General features: G+C 38.7%; 1 protein-coding gene across 2 annotated transcripts in view; it reads right to left on the reverse strand.

Moving 5' to 3' along the window:
* The window catches only part of LOC309881459 (glypican-5-like), a 369,768-nt gene that overhangs the window by 95,321 nt on the left and 262,054 nt on the right, over positions 1–12,393 (reverse strand). For both annotated transcript variants that reach the window (XM_082767440.1, XM_082767439.1), the window contains one exon: positions 2,921–3,071. In XM_082767440.1, the coding sequence (XP_082623566.1) occupies positions 2,921–3,071 (151 nt within the window). The remainder of the gene's footprint in view (positions 1–2,920; positions 3,072–12,393) is intronic.

Genomic DNA, 12,393 nt, shown 5'->3' on the forward strand with positions numbered 1-12,393 from the left:
TTTTTTTGATAACAATGAATTTGTCTAGGAAAGACTTACTTGTAACAAAAGCAAACAAAAAGCAGGAAGTAATAGGTACATATCTGAACTGAAGACATGAAATGCAGACTGATACACAGAAACAATTCTTGAAGGCTAGGTGATAAACCAAAAGGACAGGTTTTTAATATCCATTGCAAGATGAGCTGAAATACAGAGACGGCAAACACCTCACCCCACCAAAAAGGAGGGGGGAGATACTTGCAAAGAGCCTGGCTGAAATGTACAAGCACAGAACCACTTCTCTCTTTAGCTACCTGCTAGACAGTTAAATATAAAGCCTACAAGGCAGACTCTCTATCAGCTATTTGGAAAAAAATAATTGGGGAGATGGGAATATACCCTGTCCAGGGGGGTCTTTTAACAGTTCTGAACTAAAATCTTTTGAAGACGGCAGCCTGGATACTGGTAACACTCCTAGCAAGTGTCAAAGAAAAAGTAAATTTTTTTTTGGAAGGTGGAAAGGAGTAAGTGTTCAGTATGTTTTCAGAAAATATTTAAAACCATTCCAAATCATTTGAAATGCTCAAAGCAGGACTCTGAACACATAAACTGTAAACCTCATTTTCGTATAGGTTTCAAATGAATGACAGAGGCAGTGTATTTTTACTAGATTCTAAATTGAGTATTTTAGAGGTTGATATTTAAATCATTTTCTCTCTTTTCTCTTTTCCATGAACGTGTTGTTAAATACATGACTGCTCTGCCGAAAAGCCTATATTTTGAGAGGGTTTCTCTTCCTTTCTTATTGCTTTTGTTCTACCATGTGACTGCAAGCTACAACATTCACTGATGAGATTGGTGGCACTCTACAGCTACTATTTACGTCTCATCCAAACCTGCTGTAGCCAGTAAGAATATTCCCACTGATTTTATGTAGTTTCAAATCAGAGTTTTACTTCTGATTTAGCTTTAGCTTCAACTGATGTCTCTATTTACTGTGCACTTCAAGCAAGCAAGGAACAGTCAATGCTGTCATGTTCCACTTCCACAAAATAATGGTCAGATGCAATTGTCAGGTTTTAAGTTTAGGAAATACAACACATCCACAGGCTGTACAATTAGAAACACCATCTTACGGACATGCAGCAAGAGGAAATACAACTAATGAGATGTTTGTTTATTTCTTTAACATTCTATTAGAGCAAAGAATCTCTATAATGAGATTATTCCGTTTTATCTCTTAATTGTATCCAGATATGCCAAACATATTTACTGCTAGTGGCTTGTATGCAGTACAATATTTTAAAGCTAATTATGAAACAGCAGTACTACTGTCACACGATAAAATACTTATTTTTACTGTTATGAATCAATACCATTTTCTAAAATTAATTGTAATTACTTTTTAAATTGGAAATAAACCCTGCTAACTCTGAAACAGCTAGTCATATAATTCTTCTAAATCCAGGATGATATCAACATAGAATATTTTATTTAAATAGACTGGAAAAAAAAAAAGTAAAAAAAGACGTTATGCAGTTCCTATATTCCTATATTTGCCATTACTAAAGCCAGCTGTAAGTCTAGTCTTGAAAGTTTTCAAGTTTTTATTTTTGAACATCTGAAATCTGCCATTGTGTGTGTAAACATGCATACACATCCTCCCAAAACACTGTATGAATAGTGTAATTGTTCACTGAAGAGTAGGTAGCACCTGGCTTTTGTTTGTATTATGCCATGTAGCAAGGGAAGCATATTACTTATAGTATTTACACTCACAAATCTCCAGGGCCCAAAAGATCTAGTGGTCTTTTAATTGCTTACACATATAATATAACAAACAATGAAAAAATGCTAAGCAAATAATTATAAAATAACATTGTATCAAAGTTCTTCTGTTCAAAATCATGGGTGAGTAGATGGTGAAAATCTCAACTTTATCTGTTAGTCACAATTACTTATTTTTTTAAAAAAATACTGTCTCTGTGTGTTAAGACATCGTGTATCTTGATTATACAGCTCAACAACACAAATCACATTTCAGGTATTTTTAATCTGATAGCAAACTAAAATTAACGCCTTGCAGATATTTCAAACCACATATTTAAGCTCAGTTTTCCTAAAGAAATATTCATAATACAAACAACCAAAGTCCTGAAGTCCCTATCTGAATATGGGATACTTTTTCTGACTCCCATTGTAGTAGTAAAGGACAAGAAAGAGGCACTTGGTCACCTCTACTGAATGCAGCAGCAGTTTAAAACTTAGCTGAGTTCCATCCCATCTTAATGTGCGCTAATGTGTTTTATTCTAGTAAGGACTTAACTACCTATTAAATTGCCAGTATTTTGGTAGAAGTTAAGTTAGATTCCACGCTTGATGACATATCAGTCAAGTAATGAATAAACAACATGAATAAATACTGCAGAATGCGTATCTGGGAATATCAAGAAATGTTATATCAGGATTATCTTTATCCAGCAACCCACTTTTGCAAAAAACAATACATGAGGTATTTTTTCAAGAATACGTACCTTCAGCAAAACTCTGAAGCATCCTTTAGTATCATTATGCAACCAATAAATATTTATGTTAACACTCAACACAGTCTATAAGGACATTAATTTTCTATTTATTTGAAGAGCCTGCATTATCTAGGAAAACTCTTCCAGTATTTCTGTGAGCTAGATTTTCTTGCAGATTATTATTCACTCTAAATTTAAGTCTTTTATCTGCAATGCCAAGTGTTAAATTATGTTGGGTTACTGTCTGGATCGTTCTATTTTAACTGCAGCTCTTCACAGATTAAGATTTGAATCCTTTGAATTCAGTAGGATTTTGACAGTAACTCAAGCAGTGCAAGTCTTAGCTCTGTCCACCTAATTGTGACATTCATGAATTTCTAAGCTCTGTATGTGTCTACAGAAAGAGTATTTACCTGCTGTGTGAATCCTGTCACCGGATCCTTGACAGCCATCCTCATCATCGCAGTCCCCACTTGCCTCCATTTCTTCACTTCTTCCACCCCCGCTGCCAGCATCCCGGGAAGCCCATCTTTCCAGTTTTAATTTTGCCTTCTCAGCATCCAGCTAAAAAGGAAAAAGCAGAAAACCAACAACGGTCAGAATATTTACACAGCTCCTATCTCTGTTGACCAAGCTGGGTTTATAAAGCAACAAGCACTTTCACATAGTCTCCAGAACTGCTCCTCAGGTTGGAGAAGATTTCTAGCAGTGACATCCTTGCATTCGGGAGCTAAAGACGATACCATCAAAATTTCTCCACCACAGATGACCAGTAACACCTAACGTCAAACTTTTCATTGAAAACACCGTATCACCCAGTATCATCACAGGGAGGGCTGGACCTGTAGGCCACAGTCTGGAGATCACTGGTTAATGGTGTTACCAGCTGCCACATCTGAGTACTTTTTTACAATTCAAGACTGCAGTATAACCTGGCTACTGTATTTGCTACTTTTCATTATGGGTTTGGTCAGTTGGAAACCTTGGCCCCTGGATATGATTTTTAAGATGCTCTTATTTAAGATGCCTGCATGAACTGTTAAGTTGTTCATTAAATTTCACTTGAAATCTATGTTTTGAACAGACTACAGAAGAAGAAAGCTATAAATCTGAACGTATCATACTGGGTCACACTTACTGCAACAATGTATTTACTTCCCACACTCATCTTTTTGATCTTTGGACATTTTCTCTCCCTCGGTCACTACAAACAGTTGCCTATTATTAGTGCTATGGGAACAAAGGGATTTTTTATTTCCTTGGTAGTTCTGAAACATGAAAAATACTATTCCATTTACAGTCAGTCTACATCCAACCTACCCAAGAAACAGCAACACCAACACTACTTGGGAAGAAATGAATTGACTGGCTTAATCTAATACATTTTATTACATGGTTTTAGTCAAGGAAGGACAATTCAGAGGATGCCTTGAACCTGTCCCCCACACCTGAGAAGAGCAGCTGTTTGCTGAGCTATGTGGGACCTCTCCTGTTGGCACAATGCCCTTTTTGCACCACACTTCAGCATTTGCTGATGCAAAAGCCAGAACCAAGGTGCTTCACATCCCTTGGTGGAAAGCAGTCTGTGCTTGTGGCAGTACAGAAGATGGAACAGCTTCTGAAGAGGACAACCTCAAGAGCTAGGCTTTCCCTACAGCTCAGCAACAAGGGAATGCCCTAATTTGGACTGGGTTTTTTCACAACCTGGCTAAGCCACCACCACTACTATTAAGTTTCCATTCCCCATGCATCCTTCTCTCGTTTTGTGAGCAATTACCAATTCCTTTTCTCCGTCTTTCTGAGATTTACAATGGGGACATTGGCTTTGATTTCAAGTGACTAAAACATCCATTCCAGTATTTTGGATCACTCCCTTCACTTAGCTGAAACTCAACCTCCAAAGTACATGAACACTGTTTTAAACAGCAGCAGCTTGTTTGTCTCCTTCTCAGAGTTACAAAAACCTTGTTTGCATTAGCTCTGCCCATACAGTATGATGAGGTATGATTAAAACCTCTCATTCAGTTACATGAAAATATTTTACCAAATGGAAAGACTTTGTAACGCTTCTCAAAGTTGGTCACATTCTGGAGCCATCCAATAGCCTCCACCACACGTATCTTCCCCCCAAAGTATCGCAGATTCATTTCAGGCTTTGTGATCTGCTTTAGCCTAGAGGACTGTGATTATCCTTGGTGCTGAGTGAAATGTATTTTCAAACGCAGCTTTGAAGATTCAAGCAGTTTTCACACTAAAAAGGAGGTGAGCTGGGAGCTGGGGGAGGAACTGGAGCACAGGGCTAATACCGCCGTGTTAACTAGGTTGAACGGATGACAACAAATGCAGCAATTCCTCCGCAGTGGGAGGCTTTTTGTGGTAGCCTCCTTCTTCTTCTGATGCTGCGAGCTGCCATCCTCCTCACTGGGGCTGACGAAGGCTTGGATCAGCGCAGCAGAGACCCTGTTCTGTGGAGCACCAGACGCCAACTCCTATATGGCAGAACTCCGGGATTTTTCCACCTTTTCACTGCAGGATCTGTTTGCTCATTCTGAAAACAAAAATGACTTCGCACTGCAGTGGCAAGATCTGTAAGTGGGAGGAGAGGGTATGGACTCTAGTGGGGAAGAGCATCAAACACTGTCTAATTGTTACTGCCTGGCTGTTTGTTAAAAACAAGCTGCCTAATGTTGAGCCTCAGTATTCTAAGGCATAAAGGCTGATGTCATGGCAATACAAAACAACATTTTGTTAAACAATTGGAAAAATTTGCCTATGAGGGAGAAAGATAACTCAGTTCTTTCATAGATTTATTGTGTCCTGACCATATTAGAGAAGACTCATTCATTCTTAGTTATAATGCCTCAGAATGAAAAGAAATGGCTAAGTGGTGAACAGAACGGATGCAAAATTTAATAAAGGCTTTTAATGATTGTTTGCCAGTCAAAGCAGAAATGTTTATTGCCTGTTAAGGCAATCATTCTTTTCGAAAATTTGATTTCATTCAGTGTTCATGGCTCAATCCTGACCCCTGCTCAAAACAAGTAAATACTCAAACCAAGTGTGCACCACTCTTGGAAAAAGACCAAGAAACCAGTTTGCTTTGCAACATGGTGCACTGCAAAGTTTTACTGGCTTCTGGGTTCTTCAGGCTTTCGTGACAATGAGATTAAACATAGCCCAGATCTGCATCTCCTGGTCATATTACTCAAACTTTACCCTGCTCTTTCTAGGCTGGCCAGCACAGAGGCGCTGTTACACAGAACCCTTACAGGGAAGCTCAACATTACAACTTAGTTCAAGCTCAGGTGCAACCTACCTACCTTTTTCCCCTTGTATTTCTCAACTTTTGACCTGTGGCTACTATTCACCAAGAGCAATGAACCAGTGCCCAACTCTGTGCACACATACTGGTTTATCTGTAATTAAATTCATTCCAGGAGATGAAGTAGTGCCACTGCATTAGTTAGGAATGCTCATCCCTCAGACACCGCCACATGACTTCAGTGAGAGCTGTTTTAGTGCAATATCAAAGCGCATGCTAGTATTTCTCCTTCGTCTTTTCCAAGAATCACAGACACCTTTCTCAGAGGCCTGAGACTGCACTGAAATAGCACACTGCATCAGGATGGTACAGGGTGCTGGAGCTTTAGAAGAAGTGTCACAACAGAAAAACAACATCCTTAATATTTCTAAAGCTCTGGTAAGTCCAGAAGGTGGGTGTAGGCAGGGCATATCCCTAATTTTTTGCAGCACCATTCAAGGCCTCTTCAGAGACAGCCATGACCTGCCCAAACGTCCCAACAATGCTCCTGGCTGCAGGCACCAACCCCAAAACTCCCGGATTCCCCCCAGAATGCTGGAGAGCAAACAAGTCCTTTCCCCATGCAGAAAGGCAGAGCTCAGAGACTGGAGTCTGTAATGGCATTTATATTATTACAAACTACTCTTAAATAAGCCTAATTTTGCCAGCCTGTACTCCGCCTGCTGATGCATGATGCACTCCAGCCATACATGGCGGCTCTGCACAGAAGGTCCAGCCCGGGATTGCACTGTCCTGATGCTGAGAATTGGCACATAGCTTAAATAATTGCAGTGGATTTCAAGTCAGGCATTGGTGTTTGTGTCTTTACCTTCAAAAAGCAGAAGGTATTTGCTGCTTGTGATTTCAGAAGATACTGGAATCTTAACAGCTTAAAAATTAAGTCATCAAGTTTTTGCCTCATCTAAAAGACGATACTTTTTACTCATGAAAAGCTTATGTAAATAGCTCAAAAACTGAAAAATGACTCAGATCAGGAATCTTCCCAGCTGCAGCAGGCTTTGGATCAGCTTCATAACCCTCTAAAGGGTTTTTGAGAAACTCTACAGTCTTTCTGTGGAAAGGCTTTAGTATCTGTTTTTGATTCAGCTGAAGGGTAAAAATCCCATATTACTGTTCTGCTCTGAGTCAGACACAGATGACTGTGCTGATGCATTTTACTGATTCCAGCAAAGGTTCCAACCTTAAATTATGTTAAAAAAAACACCAACATTCTGCTGACATCGGTTTTATGGAGAAGAAAGAAATGATATCAGCATGGCTGCTGTCTTCCTCCCCTGTTAGTCCTTGATGAAGTAGCACACAAAGTCCTGGTCACCCAAAGAGTCCTTCAGACTTTATAAAAGATTACGTGCCATGCAACCCCTGAGCTTCCTAATATGAGCCTAATCCTAATTCTCATTCTGGATCTTTGAGCACAGATGTGTTAGAAAATAAATTTGTGGTCATGCTTTTTCCTGAAGGTATGTTCCAGATGAATACTTCCACACATTAATTAAATAATAGCTCTTTAGCTCTGTGAGGGCTATTTGATAAAACTGTCAATTTTAATCAATTTCATTGATGAGTCTATTTTCTGAGAGATCATATCTGCACATGTATCTGAAGGGACTGCTCTAAGCTGTAGGATAATACCAATTTCAGCAGAAAATAGATTTTGAAATTATATTTTGCACCATAGTTTTAAGCTTTTCAGGTCAGCAAACACAGCAATGAAAATGTAAGAGGAAGCATTTTTTGAATGAAGCCACTTAAAAGTTGTGTGCTTGGAATATTCAGAGACAAATCCCATATAATAACTGCTTCCTGAGGAATTTGTTAATTAATTTCCTGTATGACAGATTTTGGTTTGGATGCTTTTCCTCTCCGAAAAGTCATTTTTGAGGTGAAATCTAACTTCCGTTCACTTCTCATGTGAGCACACGTATCTGGACTTGCTGTTGTTCCCAGAGATCAAAAAATGACTTACTATATAATGAGTTCAGAAATTGTAAGATAAGCTTGATCTTTTTTCAAGATAGTTGCAAGTAGCTGTCTTCTGAAAAATACTTTAGTGACATAAAAACGATTTGCAGAGACAAAGCATTTTGCCATCTTCTGCCCAAATAATGCACAAAGCCTGATCTTGAAGAGTAATAAATAAATGACTCAATCCTTCCATTCATTTTTTTCTTCAAAAATACAACTAAAAATCCTTTCTAAACCATTATTAGGTCAGAAATGACTACAACTGAAAAAGACAATGCTCCTTTGTTTTTCATCTATTATATATATTTTTTGTTAGGGACTGACATATTGCTTTAGGCATAAAGCTGCATTTTACTGGTGTCTTGTGACTGAGCAGATGTTCTGTCATTTCACAAAACAATAGCAACATAACAAATTTTAGACATAAATGCCATATCGCTTATTCCAAGAGGGTCCTCTCCTTTGAGATAACATTTATGGTTAATTTTCCTCCACATATGCTCTTAGATCCTTTTAAAAGCATTTGGCGGTTGTTTTTGCTTCGTCTTTTCACATTTATCTAGCTCATATATTACAGTATAAATGAACTTATTTGTCTTCGATCTTGTCAGACATTTTGTTTTTTCTTCCCTTGTCTGCATTTTAGAGAAATCCGAAAGGCCCAGTGCATTATCCCTTCTAGCTTCTTCCGAGAGCAGTACAGTTCAGCAAGGTAGCACCATTCAACTCTTGAATCCCTTTTTTTAGCTGATGAAGACAGACAGCTAACCTTCTGGAGCACCTGACATCACCAAAGGTTTCCTTCTGCTGGATTTATTCAGATCCTTACAATAACCTTTGCATCATACATCTTGCTTTACAAGTTACCTGTACAATATTAGAACAATTTAATTCAACAGCTATGCATAATTTATGCAACGTGGTTAAGAACTTATAATGGTTTTTGAATTGTATTCACGTCTCTCCTGACCAGACCTTTTCCAGCTTGGGAATTGGACCAGTACTGGTAGATTCCTTTGTTTTATGTTTTTCCCTTTCCTCTAAGGAGCTTGCATTTATTTACACTAGATTTCTATCTCTTGTCTCTGTCAATGCTCCTGGTATACATATAAACCAACAGTGAAGGCTCTGTTGAAGCACACGGAAAGATGCAAAGTGCAAGTCTCAAACTAGGCATGCCCACAAAATGGGGACCAACAGCACCTTTATCTCTTCTGCCCCACAGTATCTCCGCTCTACCTATACATAGCATTCTCCAAGTCCTTTGTTTCCTTTCTGTTTTTTGTTTGTTTGTTTGTTTGTTTGTTTTTACCCTTCTTTTGGTTTCTTCAGCTATCAAACTTCTCATGTCATCTGGAAGTGCTTTCACACATTATATAGCCCTTGTGTAGAATAAACACACCAGGTCTGTCACTAAGCCACAGACCTACTAAGCCACAGACCTCTCCTCTATATTCCAAATCATAGAATCATTAAGGTTGGAAAAGACCTTCAAGATTGTCTGGTCCAACCATCCCCCTACTACCAATGTCACCCATCAAACCATGTCCCTAAGCACCAGGTCCAACCTTTCCTTGAACACCTTTGTTTCTTACATTGCAGCTTCCCAGGAAGCCAGATTTATGATAAATTTGACAAGTTTCTGGTTTCTGCCTCATTCTAGAACTCTTTCCTACAAAATATTTTAATTATTTCACCAGCTTTCCTACTGTGTTTCTAAGTACTTTCAGAACTAGCTGTCCGTCTTTTGGGAAGGTCAGAACTTGCTTTTTGTCTTAAACCACCTTTTTCAAGCCAAGTAACTTATGCAGTTCATGCTTTTATTTGCTTTACCCCCTCCCCCCCCCACTCTTTTCTGAAAGAGCACCTATAACCCTACAATCCTACAATGCATATACCTTCCTATCATTTCTGAGGAAGCGTATTGCAACCATTCCTCTTTATTTTCACATGCAACTTTTTCTAACATTTTTTACAGACATGACTTCTCTACATACTCTTTCCAGTCCTGTGTCCTTGAGGCTCTATATTTGCATAAGTCTTTCTTCACTTGTGATTACCTTTTGTTCTCCTGGTTTATGCAGATTGACTCCTTATCCTCTTCCCCCTCTCTTCCTCACATTTTTATTGCCAGGTAACACATTAGACACTTTAAGACACTTTAGAATCTGTGCTTTCATTTATCTTTGAATACTTTTCATTCCCCATCTGTGTCCTTCCTCTTATCCACCTTCTTCTCACTGACTTCCCGTATAGAAGAAGATTGCAGATTCACACTCCACAACAGAGAAGCTAAAAGCAGTTATTTCTCTTTCAGTTGATTACAAATGTAATAGAAGTATTTCATCAGAAATGGAAGATACCTTTTACAGATTCACCTTCTTATACTGCAGTGTTAGTGCTTCTATTGTAGATATTTATGGGTTTTGTCTTCTAGCTGTTTCCTAGAGGTGAGTGTACTTCTGCAGAGTGCTAGCACCATGATCAGTTCAGTATTCACTGAACAGAAGTATGCAAGCTATGTACGTCCTTATATTTACTGATTACTATGTGAAGAAGCAACAAGAATGCACCCATAGAGTCTTAAAGTTTTTAACAAAAGCTTTATAATACCAGTTTGGGTAAACTATTACCCGAAAGGTATTAAATGTGAATTAAATAAATTGAGCAGAAATAAAGTAAGACTTATTCTAGTTAATGTTTTCACCAAGCACAACAGCTGTTTAAAGAGAATTAATACAATTTGATTTGAATTTACTAAGATGGGTCGAGGAAGTAAGCAGACATCCCTTCCTGATGTTTAATCTTAGTGTTGGGCTGTAACTTCTTAGTATTATGCGACATGACAAAGAAGATCCTGCTCACCTGATGCCTAGTGTGACTGATGCAAATACCTTGGGTTATTCCCTGCCATGGGCATGCATTTCAACTTCAGACAGTTAGTGTAGTCTTTTCCAAAAATAAAATTTGCTTTTAAATTGCAGTATGTGTAGTCTGAAAATAGAGCATATGGCTAAAAACCTGTTGTGTTATATTAAGACTTTCTGCATCTTGTTCAATTAAAAAAAAAAAAAGGTAAACAATTGTAATAAAAATGTAAGATAAACATTGCAATTCTTGCTGAACAATATGCAGGAGTTGCATATAGAAAATTCTTTCACCCTTCAAAACAGTTCATTTGTGGGAGAGGGGCTGTTTGACCCAAGAGCTTCAGAGGCAGAGGGCTGCTGAGAATGCCAACAAGGTACTCAGAATGCCAGTGTTGCAAAGTAGTTCTTGCTATGTGGTCCCTTGCAAGAAAATCGTGGGCCACAACATCTCTAGACACAGCTGTGGAGCACAGCATGCATGCACATATTAGTTGGATGACAGTGATACCACCAGTGGGAGCCTCACTGATTTTTTAGAATCATCCTAATAATGCACGAGACCAGAATGTGTGATTCTCTACATGGGCAGGCAGCTGGGAGATGAACACACCGTGTCTCTGCAGTGCTGAGATACTGAGGCACCAGGCCAGATCTAGCAAATGTCATCTCCTGTGCTCTCACAAACGGGCCTGTTCTCTGCTGCTTCTGACACTATTTCTCCACTTTTGGAAAAAAAGAAAAAAATGAACAACAACAACAAAAACAAACAAACAAACAAAAAAGCAAGGGGGTTAACTTTAGAGAAGGACTAAAGAAATGAACAGAAAAAATAGAGAGACTTCTCTGAGTGGCTGACTGGGAGAATATGAGCATTGTCTATAAATATATTTGGCCTTCCCCTTAGATGTGAAGAGACCCCTGAGAATATATCTAGAACAGAAATAAAAAGAGGAGAAACAAGCTTTTTAACTATCAGAGTTAGAAGTTTTGGGAGCAGCCTACCAAGAGAAAGATGGGGACAAAAATCCTCAAGTATTTGCGAGACCTGGCTGAATAAATCTGTGAGTGAGTGATGTTCCCTGTGATGTCAATGAGCTGTATGCAATATTTCAGGAGGTCTCCTCCAGGCTTCCATCCTGTGTCTCTACGCTCTGCTAGTTTCTAATATTAGAAAATTGATTTGTAAAACCAAAATCGCAAACCGGAACCACTCCTATTAGCCATTAGGAGTGTTATTTCCTTGCTTGTCTGATTTCTGCATGGGCAAATTATGTCCACCTATCGAGTTATGTCCATTCTTTCCTCTAGGCTAAGAATGAAGCCTCTTAGCTGTGCCTGAAGTAGAAACGTGGCTCCAAAAAATGTATTAATTATTGCTGGTGCTTAGTGTGGTTTCCAATGTGCTGTTTGACTAGGAGCTCTGACTCATCAGGTTTTAGATGTCTAATAATAATGAAGAAACTTCTGTCTGATCAGACTTGGGAAGTATGAAATGAGAAGTGCCTGTAACCAGGAGGCTGGTTGCACTTCGTCAGTCTTTGAATGGCACCCTTCTGACAAGCTGTGTGTTTTAATGGGCTACGTGAGTAAACAGCGGCTTCTCTAAATCATTTAAGGCACAGAACAAACCTTTCTTCTTGCTTTGTACTCAGGCAGAAATTACTTTTTTTTTTTTTTTTTTTTCCTTGCAGGAATTTTCATGACATGCTCCAGTGCATGTTAGCTCTGT

This window comes from Aythya marila (assembly GCF_965140915.1).
Source record: "Aythya marila genome assembly, chromosome: 9".
Classification (NCBI taxonomy): Eukaryota; Metazoa; Chordata; class Aves; order Anseriformes; family Anatidae; genus Aythya; species Aythya marila.